The 19917-nt window shown below is 41.0% G+C and overlaps 1 protein-coding gene across 1 annotated transcript; it reads right to left on the bottom strand.

Annotated features, from left to right (window-relative positions):
* Nucleotides 1-309: 309 nt before the first annotated feature.
* Nucleotides 310-19344, bottom strand: pde4a (phosphodiesterase 4A, cAMP-specific). Its single transcript, XM_015011582.2, has 15 exons — nucleotides 18355-19344; nucleotides 16178-16363; nucleotides 14969-15005; nucleotides 14720-14790; nucleotides 13955-14004; nucleotides 12113-12225; nucleotides 7345-7438; nucleotides 7066-7229; nucleotides 6757-6855; nucleotides 5798-5962; nucleotides 5604-5703; nucleotides 5091-5245; nucleotides 4863-4985; nucleotides 4459-4641; nucleotides 310-4236 (listed from the first exon to the last, which is right to left on the bottom strand). The coding sequence occupies exons 1-15, from the start codon at nucleotides 18549-18551 to the stop codon at nucleotides 3733-3735; spliced, it is 2241 nt and encodes a 746-aa protein (XP_014867068.1). The 5' UTR covers nucleotides 18552-19344; the 3' UTR covers nucleotides 310-3732.
* Nucleotides 19345-19917: the final 573 nt, after the last annotated feature.

The following is a 19917-nucleotide window of genomic DNA, read 5'->3' as shown; positions in this document are numbered from 1 at the left end:
TATATCTAAAAGCATATTGCATTGTGAAATGCAACACACTGTTGATCATATTCATAGTTTTAAGGCCTACAAAAATAGCTCCTAGAAAAAGTAGTTTTGTATTTGGTTCTACAGAACTCTGAAGGCCTTTTATGTCTCTTATGTTCTTTTTTTATAATATTTAATCAGTTTCGAAACCAACTTTCTAACACTTTGACATCGACCAGTTACCGGTACTCTTTGATACCAGTAACAGGCCCATCATGCGTAACAATGTAAGGGAGTTAAAGAATAAACTAATTGACGTCAAAGGAGAATGTGAGTACTATATTTGTTTCAATATAAAAATCTTGCTTTATTTGTATTTTAACACACTTTACAGTACCGAACAGTGAAATAAAAGAAAAATATACTGATATACTATTATACTATTTTATATATATAGATGTCGCTTATTAAATGCATTTATTCACAAAAATGACACCTCGGCTCTGTCAGGAGGAAAAAACTTTCATAAAAATAATATAATAAAAAATAACTTGGACACATTTTACACATTACAGCAAGTTCATTTACAAATATTACAATCATTTAATGTATTTTTTTTTCCTATCACCCTTTAAACAAGCTCTGTTACTAATGACAAACACGTGAATTAAAGCCCAGAGGATTTCTCTCAAAGGGAGTCAGTCTGTGATAACATTACCTGACAGCAACACCAATGGGAACCAGATAAATAGGCCACCATGGGACGGACATTTAGGCCATCAGGCTAGATAGTGCTTAAAGTTACTAAGAAACAAAGGGAGTGTAAGTGCTGGAAATGACCAAGTCAATTAAGGACACATATTGTGACTTTCAGTAAAAAAAAAAAAAAAACCCACAATAGTCTTGATAATAATAATAATAATAATAATAATAATAATAATAATAATAATAATAATGATAATGATAATAATAATCTCATACTCTTTCAAGGGGACGTCTAATTTATTTTACAGTGCATCTCAGCCGCTGGATATTGTGGGTTTGGGACTTTTACCCAGATGGATACACAGACTGCACACTACCTGAACCCAACTGTTTTACCTTGAAACCTGATGAAATAAAGTGCTGGTACAAATTTATTTGATTCGAACAATAAGTGTGCACTATTAAAAGTTATGACAAAATGTTACCCACATGTAAGGAAATATAGTATTCGAGAATGACCAGGTGACGAGGTGGTTTGTGGTGTCTCGGTGGTTATTTGTCAATCATTATAATTCGGATAAAATTTTATTTTACAGTACATTATTACATTATATACAAGAGTGGTAATGATTATAGCTATATATCATCAGCATGTGATTCATTTTCCAGACCATCCACCTGAATGATATAAAAATAAACTGTACACAAGCTGTTAAAAGAAAACACTTTCCCATGTTTTCTTTTCATCATTTAAAAAGAATGGCAGCAATCAATCAATTGAATAATCTCCTTAATAAGAAACAATTGCTACAGTATCGTGTTTGTATGGCAATTAAATATTACTGTTTTTATAGCTTATGACAGAACAAGAAGCCACAAAAACAAAGGAATATGTTTAAAGTAAAAGGCCAGTGCATATGGGATAGTAGATATTTTTTATATTTAAGTAACTGTGATAGTAATCCTGAATTCCCATTTTCACTACATGAAAAGCCTGCATGGTAGCCTCACAGCTCAACCAAATACACAGGCTTCTGTTGCACCAATCTGTGGCAACTTCACATGAGCTCAGTTACTGACCTGCAGAAACTCGCCCTTACCTTTTACTTAATGTTCGATTTACCCTGTGAGAAAACAAACGCTCAAACAACCTGGCACAGTTTGGCTGTTACGATCAGATCCTGGACACTTGATGCAAAGAATGAGCGGACGACAACACGAGCCACGACATCTTTTAACGTCTTGCGGTATTTCACTCTTACCGTCTCACTCATAATCTCGTAATCTCATCACAAATGTCTCCAGGAAGCTATAGGATGCAATCTTATTTTTTTTTGTTTGTTTAAAAAAAAAAAAAAAACAGCACATTCTTTTAGTTGATCCAAGCACAGCCACGACAAAAATAACTGGCAGCAGTGTTTCCCACTTCCCCCTCCAAAATGCAAAATACATTGTTTCACACCAGCACAGAAATAAGTATACAGATGTGATATAAATATACTAGGATATCTGTATTATGTCTTTAAATCTACATACTTATAGGTATGTATCCTGCATCTGACGTTAAGGCAAAAAACCATCAAACATAGAAAGGATGATTCGGGACTGCCAGACCTTTTCCCTGACATTCTGCCTCCCTGATTTCCTTCATTTCAACTCACCCACTGACGCTTGTCTTCCTTAACTTTGGTGAGAATCGCTATGTATGAGGAGACAAAAAAAAAATAATACAAAAGAATGAAGACAGCAAATGAACTTTTGTTCTGCTGATGAAACTTTCTCTCCCTTTATAACATATTCAATAAAATCTCAAATATAAAATAGGCAAAAATGTATATGCTTCAAAGCATCACATGGCTTATTCTCTGAAAGTTTAGGAAAATAATAATAATAATAAAATCAGTCTAATAGGAAATAAATATATAAGCTGGAAAGAGTCCAGTGGTGGTAGTGGTGGGTGTTAGTGATTGCTCTGCATCTAAAGTTCTGAGTTGTCATAACACCCGAAGAGCAACTAAAGGAAGACTTACAGCTGAAGAAAACATGTCACCACAGAAACTTGTACGTGTGAGTCACACACCACAACACCATGAACAGTAAAGAGAGATCTTGAACAAGAGACAATCAAAAATGATTCCAAAAATCAGACTCTCCTGTTCCACAATGCATTGCTTCACCACAGCCTCAGTCAGGAAGCTGATGTTTCACAAAGGCACAGAGCCATCTTACACCAGTAGCACTCTCCTTGTAAAGGGAAAAAGGATACGGGGCCTCCCTGGGCCCCCTTCAACGCAGCATCTTCCTTTTCTTCGCTTCCACGTTACGCTCTTCTCTTTCTCCAACTCTGCGGACTTTTTTTTTTAAGCTTTATTTCCGACAGAAATGGAAAAAAAAGTCACCGAAGCTTCTCTGAAGAGAGCAGTTTCTATTGAGATTCTAACAGACATGAATTACTAATACTGACTTAGACACGAGTTAATAAACCAATAAGGAATGGCTTTTTCCAAAGAGATTCATCACTGATCAATGTCCCTTGTGTAAATGCACACATACAAACATACAGTCGAGTGTATGTAGGTGCCTGTGTAAGTCTATGTGTCTTTTTTTTTTTTAAATCAATAGGTGTACATACGAAATACAATGATACTGCATGGCTTGCTGCATGCATGTATGCACATTGCATTGTTGTACTCTACACGACTTACTTTGGATTGTGTTTTATTTTTTGTGTGGATGTTTTTGTGTGATTTCATGTGTGTTTATTTATGTGCATTCCAGTCACCAGAGTGCTACACTGTCTTCCTTTGCCCATCAATAATGGCCTTCTAGATTCCCATTAGTCTTAAGTTCCTAGTGAAATTAGTCCTAGAACTTATCACTCCAAATCTACAGTTGCTGTGTAATTAGCTTCTCTTTGAGCGATTTTGAATGTATTCCCTTTTTGAAAAATATACTTAAAGGTCTGTATTGTCATTGCAGTCATATTTGTTCTTTGTTTGGCCATTTAAAGAATCAACAACATAATGTGTGCAAGATAGGAGGGAGATACAGGAGCAGACCTCATGTATCTTCAGCTTGCGAAGAAGAATCTTCCTCTTCTTCTACAGGACTTGTGTCATAAAGTCTTTCCTTTTGTGGCTCCTCACCTAACCGAGGTTTCAGCTCTTCCTCTCCTTCCTCTTCCTCCATTGCCACTTCGTCCTCTTCCTCTATTATGTCCTCATTCTTCTCCTCTGACATCAGATCTTCCTTGTCCTCATTGTCATCGTCCTTGTCTATGTCACTGCAGTCTTCTGCCACGTGGTTTGGTGTGGTTTTGTCGTCCCCGTGTCCCTGCTCATTCTGAGAGCTCTCTTCCAGGGTGAGCTCAAACTGAAACTTGTCGATGCATTTGTTTAGCTCCTTTTCCTGACACACAGGAGGCGGCGATGGGCTTTGCGGGATTGTGCTCTGGTACCAGTCCCTGTTGTCCTCAAGGGTGTCCAAGATCTCCTGGGCGTCGGGATGCACAAGGTCTCCCCACGTCTCCCATAGTGGATGAACAATGTAGTCAATGAAGCCCACCTACATCCAGAAGAAAAGAAAAGAAAAAAAAACAAACAATATAACACTGACTCGACTCAACCTTACTCCCAGCAAATTGGCATTAAAAATGTAGGCGGGCGACTGCTGCGATCAGAGCTAATAGATCAGCCTCTGCTCTGTGGTTATCATCCCACCTGCAGCATTAACAGCAATCCAGCTGTTCGCCATCCATGCAAGTGTGTTCCACTGCTAATCATTTACCTGACTTTTTTCCACAGATGCGGTGTGTTTGTCGCACATGGGACTGATCTCCATGCCTCGCTCCCTTTCCTTGTCTCCCTGCCTGAAGAACTCCTCCATGATTCTCTCCGTCCATTGCCGATACACATGCAGAGGCTTCGTGGGATTGCTCAGGTCTGCACAGTGCACCATGTTCCTCAGTACCTGTGTAAAAGTCGCACACACACATCATTCAGTCTGCAAACTGACATCTCTGTGATTTTATATTTTATGATTACAATTACTTTGTGTGGCAGCTGCTCACTTCCACACAATTTTCTAACGCTTATCTTCACTGACAATGGCAAGATGAACCAATCAACTTGATCCTTCACAGCAATACTGAAAGCCAGATGTAAAAAACACACACTGACATAAAAAAGTACCTGTATTCTGTCGGTGTAGTGGTCGAGCATCAGAACTCCAGAACTCGTCACTTTCTTGGTTTCCACCATCGTCTTGAGGTCTGCCAGCAAACTCATGTGTTTGGACATGTCTGTAGCCAAAACCTGGTAACAAACGGTATGTATTATGGAAGTGTGGGGGGAAAAATGCTAAAGACTAATATGACAACTGAGAAGAGTTTTCTTTGTGGTAGTTTATCAGATATCTACCATATCAATCACAAGTTTCCTCAGGCTCTGTCTTTGCCTTTTGGTGAGGTTCTGGAAGATGTCACAGTTCTCCTCATGGAGCAGCTTAAACCCCACAGCCAGGTGGTGGTTCTCCAAAACGGACTCGTCGTTATACATCAGGGCCAGTTCTGAGTCTGAGGAGGCAACAAATATAGTGAATGGACGTGTTGGTTCAATAGTTAAAGTCACCCCTGTTTCAAAAATGATATAAATACTACTATTTATTCTAGAATCCTAAGAATTAAGGTATTATTAATATTAATGAAACAGCTTCCAATAAGTGAAATAACAACAAAAGCCACAGTAAGTGCAGAGCTTTGGTTGCTTAGTTTATGGTTTAATAGCAATAAAATCGCCTGTAAAATAAATTATGAATGTTATATATATATATATATATATATATATATATATATATATATATATATGTTTTTTTTTTGTTTTTTTTTAAATACTTGATATATATTTCTCTTTACTGCTCTCATTCTGACTCACTTGTGTTTATGAGGAATTGGTTGGACACTCCTGGATGGTCTACATCATGAATGGCGGCAGCAAATAAAGCTGCTAATATCTCCAGGTCTGTGAATACGGCCTGTCAGGGAGAAATAGCAAGAGGAACAACGGTCACTTCAGTCAAGTGGCATGTTTATGTTGGGTAGGATTGATGTTCTAACTTTGATCCTCACATCTAGAGCTGGTGTGGATAGCAGTACATGGGTGGACTGGGTGACATCAGCAGCATGAAGGCTGTTGTGGTAGGCGACATTGGCGTGATAGTGGTCCTCCAGGGTCATCACGTAAGTGACAAAAGTATCCACAGGGATCCGAAAAGTTTTTAACAGATCTCTTTCCTGCAGCAGAGAGAGACAATAAGGGGCATATTAACAGTACACATCCTAAAATGGGAAAAGATGACAAAGTTAAGTTTTGGTCTCATCTGTCCAGATAAACTCCCTCCATATGTTTACTGGGCCTCCAATACGGCTCGTGGCAAACTGCAAGCATGACTTCTCTTGGCGATTAGTTCCACTAGGTGATTTTTTAACTCAACAAGACATTTTTCCCATTTTATGGGTGAAAAAGTCTGCCAACAGTGCAATTACTTTTTCATTAATATCAAGTACAGTTATTTGTAAGTTAGTTGAGACTTATTTTAAATGTATTAAAATAGTTGCACTAGAAACTAGACAAAAAATACTTGGTAAGATTTTGTGTCTTTGCACTGCACGTTTTATGGTGCATAAGTGTGCTAACATTTGCTAATATTCTGCTGCTGATACTGAAATTTAATAAGGGATATTCCATTCAATTCGATTAAATTCTATTATGGTTTGTCATACAGTATATAAAGACAACGAAGTACAATGTGAAATCTGGAAATGTTCAAATGGCATGAATACTTTATCAAGGCAGTGTTGGTGCCAAAGTCTGAAAAAAAAATACTTTCTCATATAGCAGTTTATTTATTTATTTATGTCGCCTACAGTCACTAGTTGACTTAGGCACCTAACCCAACAGTAAGAATAAGCAAAATAAAGCCACAAAACAAATAAAAGTGAAGCTTAGTTTAACATAAAAATAAAAAATATATATTAATTTTGGTGACTAATACATTGTTTAGGTTTGTTTGCCATTTTCTTCTCACCTGGAAGATGGCAAACATGATGCAGCTTAGGGGTCGATTATTGGAGAACTCTGCCACACGAAAGATATTAAGGCCCCACTTGTTCAAGTCGTCCAGTTCCTGACGGCACAACAGACAGCTTTAAAAATCACACAGACATCAATTCTGTGTTAATCAATAACAAAAATACTATGTGTTTAATAGAATAAAGCATAACTGCTGGATAGCATGGTATTTCTGTAAATATGATGAGAGATTTGTTTGCTTAGAAACTGATTTCTGCTTTTGTGCCATCTCCAGCAGGTCTGATTTGCCCGTCAGTTCTTTTACCCTGGCTAAAGCTTCCTCGTGCTCCGTCTTCACGCCAAACCGAGGCAAGGTGGAGTTGGAAAGGCTGGAACTGTGCGTGAGCTTCTTCACACCGCTGATGTGACACATGGGCTTCTCTCTTTCCCTCAGAGTCGGAGATGGGATTTCCACTTCGTTTTGCTTATCTGAAAAAAAAACAACAAACAAACAAAAAAAAAAAACACATCACGAGACAAAGTTTCACCTGACAACCCCGGCTTTATTAACTTTAATAACAAGGAGATGTCGTGTTTGTTGTACCTAAAAAGGTGGTGGAGATGTATTCTGACACTTGGTTCCCTGAGCGACTCATCTCTGACAAATGGGACAGCTCCCTGTTCAACATCCTCTTGAACTGAGGGGAGAATAAGTTTATAGATTTAGTACAAACACGAGTTTCTGGTGATGAAGATGGCTGCACACGGTAACGCTGCGTTTTAGATTGAATCTGCAGAAATACGCCCGAAGAAATGCTCCAATACAAGTAAAATTATCACACTGATGTATTATGAGGCGAGAAAATCCATTATGAATCATCCGTCCTCCTTTCTCTCAGTTGAGAACAGGCTGTTCAACACACCAGCTTGAGTGATGTGTTGCAGTTATGAGCCATTTTTATACATATTGTTCTCTGTGCATCTGCAGTGTCAGACACAGTCTGCGGGTCCCAGACACAAATGTGAGCACACGCAGAGAAGCAAACGCTCTTCCTGAACGTCCGTCCCGATTTTACGTAATGCTTCATTTCTGGACACAAACACAATTCGCCCAACGAGAGGTGTAATGGCTCCGGATCAAGCGAGTCTTGAGAGGGCATGATGCGATTCGGACAGACCCCTCAGTCTGCGTCCTACTGACTGATCTTTCACACATAACAATCTCCATGGCAACCAGAGCAGTTGCCTTAGCAACTGCCTCCTCACAGTCAGTCCTTCAGCTTGATGTGAGAGCGGTGGCTGTTCGGGTGACAATCTGAGGGAGTCGGCAGGTGTCTCTGACCTTTACCAAGGTCAACTCTCTCTCCTCTTCGTCTCCTTCTATCCAGATCTCCCTGCTGTCCATTTGCATTCCTGCCTACCTTCTAAGAAAACTAAAGCTCTGTTCTTGCTCTCTAACCTTTAAATGTTTCCCCCTGTCTCTCAAGTTCATCTTTGCCTTGCTGGCATTTTGAAAACATGTTTCAACCCTTTCTTTTTTTTCTTCACACTTCCTCACTTGTTCTATACAGTCTGCAGCTCATCACAAGCAAATAGGTAGTATAACAACAAGCCCTGCTAGCAGTAAGGCAGAATCAGTCCTCGGTTGCTTGGAAAGCTGTAGCCCGGTGGCACACTTAGGCAACAGGCTCAGCCCAAGCCTCCCCACCCACCACCTACCCTTTCAGTCTCCCCATTCTTTCCTTCCCTAATGCTGTAATGCTGAGTCACCACTGCCAGTCGACACTTCTACCATGCCAGTCCAAGTGCCAGGACAAATAACACTTCCTCTGACACTGACTAATGAGGCAAAGATGCAAATAGTGTTCAGATATAACTGTGGGCAGACACACATGTACACCTGCATATGTGAAGGGCTACCCTCTCTTACAGTCACAACGTGTGCAGAGTGGGGCTCTGAGCTAGGACCTGTTAACCGAAATTCAAATAAAACACAAAGTAGTAAAAGGGAATCCTTTTAAGCTAATTCACTGACACAGTAAAAGGCCAAAGATATTCTGTGAGCAGCGCTAGGACAGGATACTACACCAGATCAAAATCTGACATGATCAAAGTCAATAACTTGTTACATTTGTTTGAAAAAAAAACTTCAGACAAGAAATGTGATCGTTTTTGAGAAAAAAAGCTCTTTCACATTTGTGTTGACAGCAACCTCACACAACCAGGAGGGAGTGAGATGGATGCAAGGAGGAAAGGAAATGTGTTGAATAGAATTTGCACATTTGTGATAAAGCTGAAATAATTATATATCATAACATACAAGCTTAATTTTTAAGTTGTTTATTTCTTCTCTTAGTAGACGGAGCCTTAAACGTGGTGTAGAGGTACAAAGACAAACTGGATTATGTTTTTACACCAGTTGTGTAGAAACAATGAAAAAGATCTTCCATCTCATCCTCTGTGGATTCAAGTATGTATTATGTACAGGAACATACAAATATATATGTTTACAGTGTCACTACCAGGCCTTTAAAAGTTCCCCAAATGAATGAAGTGTTAAGAAATCTGTGTTTGTTGATTTTCTTTCTTGTTACATAAAACTGCTAATTGCACTGCTGAGTCAAGCAAACATGCTGGAATAAAGTTAGTTAAGTACATAACAGTAGAGCATTAGGTGCCCACAGCCTCCACCCAACACTGGAACTCCCAGACTTTGTTTACACTCTGGCTCGTTTAGCATTACCCTACCTGGTCCCACCAACCGATGAGCCAGGGCCTTGAGCAGGTCTCGCAGAACAGATCCACCAATGGCGTCCTACGTTCAGCCGTTGTCCCACTTCCCTCCCTCACACCTCCATCAGCTGCACCGAGGTCCAGCTCTGCCCCTGACCTCCCCTGCAGAGGACTGTAGCTGGAGGAACGGGGCAGCCTGTAGCCCCCCGGTACAGGTGAGGGGCACTGAGATGGTGCCGGGTCGATGGCCTCTACCACACCCATGTTGAGAGAACCAGGGGGTTTGGGCCTATGGCACAGGTATGAGGTGTGGTAGTGAATTGGGCCAGGGGCACTGCGGGTGCCCCAGTGGCATGAGGGCGTTGTCAGGGTCCGTGGGGAGAGGCCACAGCCAGTCAAACCGGGACACTCCAGAGTGGCGTCTGCCCCAAAATGGGGAATGGGGAAGGGGTAGAGGGTAGGGGTAGCCTGTGCAGATTTTCTTTGTCTACATCCAGTTCTCCAAAGCAGGGCACCCAGTCAGTCCTGAGTCAGGCTCCAGCCTCAGTGTGCTCCAGAGATGAGGATCCCCCTGATGGGCAGAGCAGGAGCCCCCCCTGGATCTGGCTGCAGTGGAGACTACATCTTATCCCATTTCCTGAGCAGGCTGACCCAAATCTACAGTCACCGCAGGATAAAAGGTAGATGAGTGCTGAATGAGTAAGGACGGAGCGAAAGAGAGGGGAATGCGAGACCGTCTGAAGGACACCGAGAGGAGTTGATGGAGAAGATGTGTTTATTTGAGAAGGATGTAAACAAAAAGCAGCACCACAAGAGCTGGTTCTCTAGACAAACAGTAATAAAAAGAGTTAGATGGCAGAGGTGAGGAAAACAGGGAGAGTGACGTTTGTGATCTCGAACAGCGGCGGTGAAGGGAACTTGGATGGCAAGTGGAGCATCGAGAAGGAGAGGGATGCAGATGATGGCAAGAGGAAAACAAGAACACAGTGAATGAGACAGAGACAGACTGGAAGAAACAGAGAGGGACGCGAGCAGGCAGGCCTCCAAGCATACGATCCCGTGGAAGAATCCCACCAAAACAGTGGTCTGGAAAAACAAGTCTCCTTTTCCTTGCGTCGCCTGCCCCTCCCAAACGGTACAGATCCAAAGGCCCGGCCCAGTACTACCGGTGCAACAGCCCGTCTGAGTCGCCTCTCTCCAAACCTCAACTGCACACTGCCTGTGCACGGGCAATCGGCTCGCCTCCCGACAGCAGCGCAACCCAGTCCTCTGCTCCGAGTCAGTCCATGCCTCAGCTGCCCCAAAATGCCAGAGGTCTAATCCTGCTGCTTTAGGCTGCCATTCGTCCTCCAGTGCTCTCTGCCTCTTTCGCCATTTCCCTGGATGCTGTAGACAGCACTCGCAAGCTAATCAGGCAGTGGCTGCAGGCGCGTGCATGCGTGTATGCGTGTGTGTGTGTGTTTCTGCAGCTGCCTCCCTGTTGGAGGCTGAGTGCGCATGTGCGACACGACAGCATGTACGTCTGTCAAATATGTGTGTGAGCGAGGGTGTGAGTAAGAGTGAGAGACAGAGAGCCAACGTTCATGTGTGCACCTCCATGTTGGCATGGCGTTGAGGATTTGTGCTGCTCCTTTCTGCAGAATCACTGAAATGTTTCCACAAAGACTGTGTCCCCAGAGGCATTGTACATCAGTGGGCAAATCATATAAGTTACGCCCATCTGTTCTTTTTCGTCTTCGGCTCTTTCATTGCAAGCCAGATTGAAGATGATAAATAAAATCTTTTATTTATTAATGATGACACAGAAGATGAGGACAATTTCTGGGAAAAAAAAAAACCAAAAAAAAAAAAAAACACGGTTTCTGACACTGTCTCTTTAAGAGAGAGCACTGTTAAAGGAGAATTACCTCTCTTGTCATTGGTTCCTGCCTAAACCACATGTCTTATGGTCAGAGCGGGAAGCCAATGAGTAAAAGGGAAGGGCAGACCCTGCTGCCGTTAGATAGCAACCAAGGTTACAGCGGAGACATCAGCATCAGGACCACTTTTCCCCCTCCTTCTCATGTCCTCCTCACCCACAGACCATCACATCATTTCCCTCTCTCACTCCCTCTATGTCCCTGTGCCCCTGGAAATACAACTGCATGCATCCTTAAGAAGCTGCTCTAAATCCTCACATTCATGTGAGCGTGCAAATTCAAAAATTAACCCTCTGATATCTGGTGCAACATATTTGCATGTCGTGCTTCTTATACAACAAATGTGTAATATTGCAAACCATAAATAAAATGTATAATTTATTGATAAGTCATTGCAGGACTGAAAATAAACTCTGGAAGGATTGTGATTCCTTTGACTCTACATGTTGTTTCATTCTTGGATGATTTTTTTTAACAGGGGAGAAAATGTTTTTCTAAGCAGTGTTTGCCAAAGTTTTATGTCATAAGCATTTGGAGATTAAGTCCATATATATGTTGTTACCTATCCGACATCCCAGGTATGTCGGATAGGATATTGATGCTTGTGTGTGTCCCCTTTTACACAAATGGATAACACCACATTTGGACCATATGTAAAAATGTCACTAGTTATTACATCTTACCAAGCAATTGTTGGTGGGTATGTTTGTGTGTCTGTACCTTGTTGGAAGCCATCTCACTGACTGAGCGGTGGGTCTGAATGGTCTCCAGCTGGTCCAGACACCAGTCCAGCTCCTCCAGAGTCTCCCGAGCCATCTGCTGGTAAGTCTCCTCTGAGAGAGAAAGGCACACAGACTCTAAGAAATCATTTAAATCAACATATGGAGAAAAAGCACGGAAATAATAGCAAAACTGATAGTTTGATTTTTTTTTTGTTTGTTTGTTTTGTTTAATGCTTATAGTCTTTGGAAATTGGGAGTAGGCCCCTTCTGATTTACTGAGAGGTTTTACAAATCTGTTTTAAAGAAATTCATGCAAATATTCTATTGCTCAAAGTTAAACATGTTTGTTAATATATTTAATTTTTACTTAAACTTTAAGCTTATTAATTTAATAAGCTTATGACATGATTTAAGATGTTATTGAGAAGCTCTTCCTTAACTGCAGTTCTCTGATTTAATATGTCTGACTTTAAATAAACAAATTGCCCCACGTACAGTTCAGACAATTACACACACTCATCAACCCCGATGATGTCTATGTTTAAATGTCCGTGCCAGCCGACCTGTTCTTGAATAAAAATCAACCAATTCTGCCAAGACAGGTGGTCAAACAATTACTCACAACTGTGCAGAGCTCCTCTAAAATTGGAAGGACATGCTGGTTAAAAGGGCCAGAGCCTGCAAGGTCTCAGGTACAGGGAGGGATAATGAACAAATTGAAGGTAATTTAGAACAATTATAGAAACCCTCTCCATGACCTCGTGGAGTGTCAGAGGAGAGGTCGCAGCAGCCGGCTTCTCTCCGAGCGCTGAGACACGCCACATATTTCAGGAGGTCCTTTGTCTGGACAGCAACAAGGCTATTTCATTTCTCGTCTTAATCTAGGCGTATACATAACCTTACGTCATCAGATCTAAGTAAACATACACGTTTACATTGAGAGATTAATTAATTGACTAATTAATTCATAGTAACATGATTTTAAGCTACATTTTGTTTTCTATTTTAACTTTTTCAAACTTTTGCAAAATTCTTCTCTATGTTCCTTAGATTTTATAGTATATATGGATGTAGCGTGTCTGTTATCATGTTTGTATATTTTATGTATATTTGTATATTTGTATATTTTATGATGAACTGCTTTGGAATTTTCATTTGGGGAAACAATACATCAATAATAAATCAATAATACAAAATAAATAAATAAATAAATAAATAAATAAATAAATAAATAAATAAATAAATAAATAAATAAAAATGGTGAGTATACATAAGGTAACACTTAAAGGTGAAAGTTTTACGGTATATAATTATTTTGGCAGCCATTTGCGTGGTTTTAGAATGTACTTTCAATGTAATACAATCTAACACACTGTAAAAACCCATTTTGAAAGAACAGCAAATGGATGACAACAAAAATACTGAAAAACAGCCTTTACCTGTGCATTGTCAGGCTTTTAAACTCATGTCTTTTAAACTGTTTATAAATTTTTGCCATTGTTTATTACAAGAAAGGACTATATGTTTTAAAAAAAAAAGTATTTATTTTTATTTATATTTCTCCAGCCCCTTGTTTTAGCTACAGTATAAAACGCTCAGACTATGGATTTTAGTTTAAATTAATTCAGGTTGACACAGACAAAAAAGATAAAAATAAATAAATAAAAGTATATGAAATATTATCCCTCAGTTTGAGTATAACACACATTGTGTTCACAGTGATGGCAGACAGAGTTTGTATGACTTTTTTTTTTTTTTTTATCTTTTGGAGCGTGGAGCCTTAGTGTGTTATTAAAAGAAAACTCCTTGGACTATAAATTTTAATTAGCTGACAGCATACCAGAGAGAGTAGCTTGGGGAACAGTGGGCTGGCTTGTCACTGGTGACCTCCTGTGGACGAACACATAATGATATGAGAGGATGAATAAAACACTGCTGCCCCCTTGTGGCACAAAAATACACTGCTATCAGCATTACAGTATCAGGCAACAAAAGGCTTTGTTCAGACAATAGTAGATAGATATATTGATATCTTTAATCTTAAGATATTTATGACAAATATATATCTTACATTAAAGCTTTTATGTGTATTTTTAAAGCGCAATAAATCCATCCAAAAACAAAGCCTGACTCTCACTTTCATTCTTTTATGACTGCGTTCTTTGAAAGGCCTTCTCACTGTGCAGCACTGTGTAATTATAGATGCTGATGATTCTGTGCTGCATTGCTTTATATATCATATTGACGTGGTGCTAAAAGCCTGCCAGCTCGAGCTCCTTCTGTCTACTGCATTACAAGGGAGAATAATTTTAGCATTATTGACCGTCTCCATCGTCTGGGCAAAGAGTCAGGGACATACATCTGAGGCATAAAGCTCCGTGCACTCAGCCCTCAGTCAGTTGGCTGGAAAAATGCCAAATGATGCCGATTAAATTTTCCCTGAGCATTGTCTGAGACTCATAAACCAGTTAATCACGACGGTTAAAATGTTTTCCACACGGGAGCAAGGAAATGGAGATATTTGCATATGCACAACTACACAATAAGCAGGCAGTTGTGATGAGCACAAGTGTGGGGAAGGGGTGTTCGACAGCATGATACTGACTTGTTAGTGGGTGTTGTGACATTGGCGAGGATGGTGAAGTTGCTTCTTACAGTTCGTAGGCTGGCCAACACCTGGGGGATGGATGGACAGCGTAGGAGGGAAAGAAGGAAGGAGAAGAGGGGAGGGAAGGAGCAGAATTGAGAAGGGGGGGGGATAAGTTCACTGTTCTGTTTTTCCACCTGCTTTTGCAAAACTGCAGAAAATGAGCAGTATGTAAAAAGCATGATAAACAAGTACAAGCAAACATACCTGAGCAAAAGGGGTGACAATCATGTCTTCGGCGTGCCTGGCAGACAAAAAGGGGAGTAGAGAATGAGATGAATGTGAGTGTTGGTGTTTGTGCAGAGGTACAGCTTATAGAATAGACATATATATATATACATACATATTTTTTTCATTTAACTTTTAATTCAACACAAAGTGAAAGTCATATGTCGAAACATTACACAAAATGAAGTGTGGGCCTACTAAAAGTGTCTCAATGAACTGTTAAGTATGTGCAATGAATATTTTGCCAGGGCTCTTTTTGCGTGAATCATTGCATCATCAGTGCAGCGTAGCACGGATGTGGTCAGCCTGTGGCTTTGCTTAAGTATTAAGGAAGCCCAAGTGGCACTGAAGGTGTCCTTCCTCTCGTGTGCATTTTTTTGGGCGAGGTCTCTCTTGCCTTCTTCTTGACAAAACTGTATTGATTCTCTGTGTGGTTTAAGTCAGGCCCAAATTGCTGGCCAATCGAGAAGAGCGATATCATGGCAATTGAAGCAGATGTTGGTAGTTTTGGTTGTGTGTTGTTGGAAAATGATCTCGTGTCGGCAAATGGATGCATGGGGTGCTCTAAAACTTCCTGGTAGACTGTGCTGATGTTGGATTTGATAAAACATAATGGACCGTCATCATTTTATGGCTCCGTAAATTGAATATGGAAAATTCCCACTGGGCCTTTAACCATTTGGATTCTGTGCCTCTCCACTCCTCATTCAGAATTTTGTTTTCCACAGCCTTGTGAAGCTTTCTCCCTGAAGGAGCTTTGCTTCAACATCCTGGTATCGTATATTTTATTTCCAAACTTTTTCCTTCCACACATCTTTCTTTGGCAAAGCCCATTTGTAGGTAATTTTCCTTTGGGACGGACAATTGTACAGTCAGCATCTTTCCCATGATTATGTAGTTCATGATATAACATTTCTGTATTAAAACTCACTTTATTTTAGTTGTCATACACAAACTTCTAATTTGCAGAGAAACTGAATTTAGGCTTTTCTCTTTGGCAGTAAGCTCTGCTTGAAACACTTCTTAATTTGAGTTAGTTTTTTTTTTTACAAAAAAATAAAAAAGAAGCAAAAATAATTATAATTTTCTGGCTAATTTGGAAAGTTACAACAGTTGCTGTGTTGTATGAGATCATTTCAAACTACCGTATGTGTGTACATATACACCCAGGAGCGGTTTTGCCCTTACCCCTCACTGTTGATGGAGGAGTTGCGGGACATGGTTTTGGGAGATGTGTCGTAGTCCGAGTCCGAGCGGTACAGGAAGGACTCTCTCCGCTGGCTCTGGGGGAAAGAAGGGTGAAGCACCAACCCAGGACTCGCCTGCGAATCCATGGGACTGCGGCCTGGTGACGGGCCATTTTCTGAATCGAAGCTGAGGGAAGAAAAGAAGGAAAAATTAGTTTTACATCTGATATAAGTCAAAAAATTTTTTAAAAAGTTGTGGTTTTGCTACTACTTCTTATCTCTCAGCGATAGTAAATAGTGTTTGGGGAACCCTGAATGCCCATCCAGCAACGTTGCAGCCGGCAGTGTTTGTCGTCTTCTTAACGGGAATATTAGAGGCAAGAGATGATGAGACCTGAGATATCATTGCGAGTCTGCACTAACGTGGAATTGGCAGATTGCCACAGGGCTGCTCTGACAATTACACTTTACTGACATGTCATTTTTCAGCAGGAATCACGTTAGTCAGCAAACCGAGCAATAATAGCTGCCATTTCTCTGTAGCTGGAGCTGTTTCTTGGAGAATGTGAATGACTGGGAGTTTGATGAGGGTGGAGATCTGTTTTAGAGCCCAAAGGTCTGAAGATAAAATGAATGATTGAGACCACTTGCACACATTCAAGGTTCTCTGAGGACCTTTGACCTTCTGTCTTCCTCTGACTAGAATGCCAGTTTGTTTATCCCGAGTATGCATGAGTGGATCCACGTGAATGCATTGTAGATGACGTATTCTAAATCAAATCAAATCAAATTTTATTTGTTTTGCACATTTCAGCAGCAAGGCATTTCAAAGTGCTTTACATAATTAAAAAAACAGCATGTGACATTGAATAAACAGTAAGAAAGAGAAAGAGATTTTGAAAAAAAAAAAGATTAAAAAAGATAAAAACATTAAAACCCGCACCCCTTTTCAACCAGGGGGGACGACACCCACACCCCTGTCCTTATCTGGGACTCAAACCCGATCTAGGACTTTAGTCAAAAACGCCGTTTAACTGGGACTCTAACCCACGTTTTACTCAAGGGACTCTAACCCGAATAGGGCTATAAGTGGGGGACAGTACCCGGGCCTCTCCGGTTGGGGCTGTACATCATTAAAAGCGTCCTATCCATGGCTATTCCACAAAAAAGGGTTCTGCACTGAATTTTAATAGAAGCTTGGTGTTTGAAAAGAGAAAAAACACATCAGTTCCAGAGGACACAAAACATTTAGAGCTTTCAAAGGCAGTTCTTTCTTCCTCTTTTAGTTTGGGAGCAAAAAGATAGCAACAGTGCCCAATTACAGTAAAGCTCAAATGAACAAGGAACTCCACACTTTTTCAATTACGCATCTCTGTTACCCTGAAACCAGGCCTCAGCAGAATCCCTCAGACCATTTTTCTTTTCAGAAATGAAAAGATTGGATCTTGCAGCTCTGAAATAAACTCTGTGTCCACAGAGCGGCACAGTATAGATTGAAATCGGTTCATCTGACAAAATGTATAACTTTTTTTTTTTTTCCTGCATGTAGAATTCAACATAAGCTCAAACAAATTTGTTACAGTCACTTTTATTTTGTCTGAATGTTGTGTGGATAAAGGTGAATACTTTGTTGTGTTACTGGGCCGCTCCAACGTTCGTTTTATAAGAGTGAAACTCATCTACTCACTTCACCTAAATGTGTGAAGCTTCTAAAGCAAATAAGGCCTTGAGCGCCTCTCGGTTTGATTCCTAAAACAGAGCCTGATATTTTTAGAATTCATACTTGTAAATTGGCCAATTAGGAGCCACTCCTTCCCCCCTACAGGGCTCCATAAATGTGGTAACAGATCAAGTTATCATTAAACAACTTTTCCCCTGTAATGAAAAACACATCAAAAGTGTCTGCCGGGGGACGCTCTCTAAGCTACATAAGCTAATCCTCCCTTTTATTTGTTTCTGTCTGAAGTCTGAGAGTATTTTTTTAAATCAGACTTAAGCACTCTGAATTAAAAATAAAATCTAAAATATTCACATTGCACTGCTGTTCGCATCATTTCGAGCCAAACTAAAGCAGAAGATCACAAAGATCAACGTACCTACTTTCATGTAAAATAATTAAAAAAAAAAAAAAAAAAAAAACTGGGGCACATTAAATATAAGTGCCTTGGTGAACTGTACCTGCATGTACAATGAGACGAGCGTCTGCGCTCCTGAATGCTGCGGTTCAGTTTCAAGCGGCGAAACAGAGCGGACCCCGCATGTCCGCGTGATTGATCATCTGGCGACACAGGTGAGGTGAGGACTGAGGGGGCATGAGGTGGACCCTCGGGACTCTCCCACAACCGCAGCTGTCGCGTCAGCTTCCTCTGACTCATCTCTGCCAGCTCTGGCCCTGCCGGGGCTGACCATCTAAAGAAAACTCCCCCAACCCTCCACTTACAACGGGCTGTCTCACTCCCTGTATGGCTGCCTCTCTCCCACGCATCCACTTCTTCAGTGAGCACACGCGTATCAGGCAGACATGACTGCAGCACCAGTTGTACGTGCAGCAAACCGTCCTCAATCCACAGCCAGATTCAACAATAAGGGCCAATCCCCCCCTCAGTCTTTTTCTCCCACGCGTGTCGTACCGGAGGAGGCAAAGTTCATCAACATGCATATCCCTTCTCTGTGATCCTCAGGCCCAGTAAGCTCGGATCTCTGCGTCTCACATCCACAGTTTTGCTCCCAGTTTTTTCTTTTTTTTTTTTTTTTTTTTGTTCTTCAATCCTTTTCCTGTGCAGGTTGTTTTAAGGTCCCAAGGAGGGGAGATTTTGATATTTCACACCAGAGCAACTCACTGACTCCCAGCACTCCTGTATGCTGGAACCGGACCTTCTTCCCATGAATTATCCAGTCTGCTGCGGGTTTTCCTCCTCAAAACTCCCCAGACACTCCAAAAACAACCTGAGATCATGTGTTCATTTTCTGAACAAGCCAGCCCTTTTTGCCCTCTCTTGTGTTTTAGTTTCTCTCCTCCCCCCACTGCCCCTATCGCAAAGCATGCGCTCTGACTATGCTTATCTCACAGCTGACAGTTCCTCTGCAGCAACAGGAAGGCCGATCAGTGAGAGAAACAGACCACAGGCGCTAGAACAGAGAAGCATGCGAAGCCTGTGTAACGAGGATTTGAAGTGAATATACAAACAACCTAAAAGGAGGGGAGGGCGAGGGGGAAATCAGGGGGAAAAGGGGCTGACTCATACCCCTGTGTAAATGTTTACATGCCCCGCTAAAGAGCGTGCAAGGTTTGTCCCCAAAACATTTTTTTGTATTTTGACATCAACAGCCTTGTTCACCTAAGGCATTTTATTTGGCCTGTAGATGTGAACAGACTCTCCGGCTCCTAAATGTTCTCAATTTGCAGCATTTAGACCTGGAAATAGCATTCACCACAAGGAATGTACCAATTATATCGCAGCCATAAATGGTTAAAACTCTCAAGCTGGAACTAATGAACTCATACAGTGCTGTGAAAAGTGTTTGGAACGAATGCAACATCCATGCAGTTTTCAAATGTCTCGTGTTTGGGGAAAAGCAGCTATATTCTTGTGTCGGCTACAGGTTAGCATCGAGTCCAGCGGATGGGTGGACCGACTGCAAGAACTGCCATCATGTTTGTTGCTTTAAAGAAACAGAATGAGCCTTCGACATTACTGTGGAGGAGTTTTGATTCGATCCACTTTGCAAAATTGTCTTAAT

The sequence above is a fragment of the Poecilia mexicana genome, unplaced genomic scaffold (assembly GCF_051168715.1).
Source record: "Poecilia mexicana isolate PSO_F unplaced genomic scaffold, ASM5116871v1 scaffold_8, whole genome shotgun sequence".
NCBI lineage: Eukaryota > Metazoa > Chordata > Actinopteri > Cyprinodontiformes > Poeciliidae > Poecilia > Poecilia mexicana.
Note: the sequence above shows the minus strand (reverse complement) of the source record. Positions and strands in the feature narration are given on the sequence as shown.

Excerpts from the sequence above, each read along its gene's own strand:
- pde4a (XM_015011582.2), bottom strand. The coding sequence starts at position 18,551 with ATGAGTCAGAGGAAGCTGACGCGACAGCTGCGGTTGTGGGAGAGTCCC. Across the intron at positions 14,791-14,968 it reads TTGTCACCCCTTTTGCTCAG|GTGTTGGCCAGCCTACGAAC; the intron begins GTATGTTTGCTT and ends TCCATCCCCCAG. Across the intron at positions 5,704-5,797 it reads TATCCACACCAGCTCTAGAT|GCCGTATTCACAGACCTGGA; the intron begins GTGAGGATCAAA and ends TCTCCCTGACAG.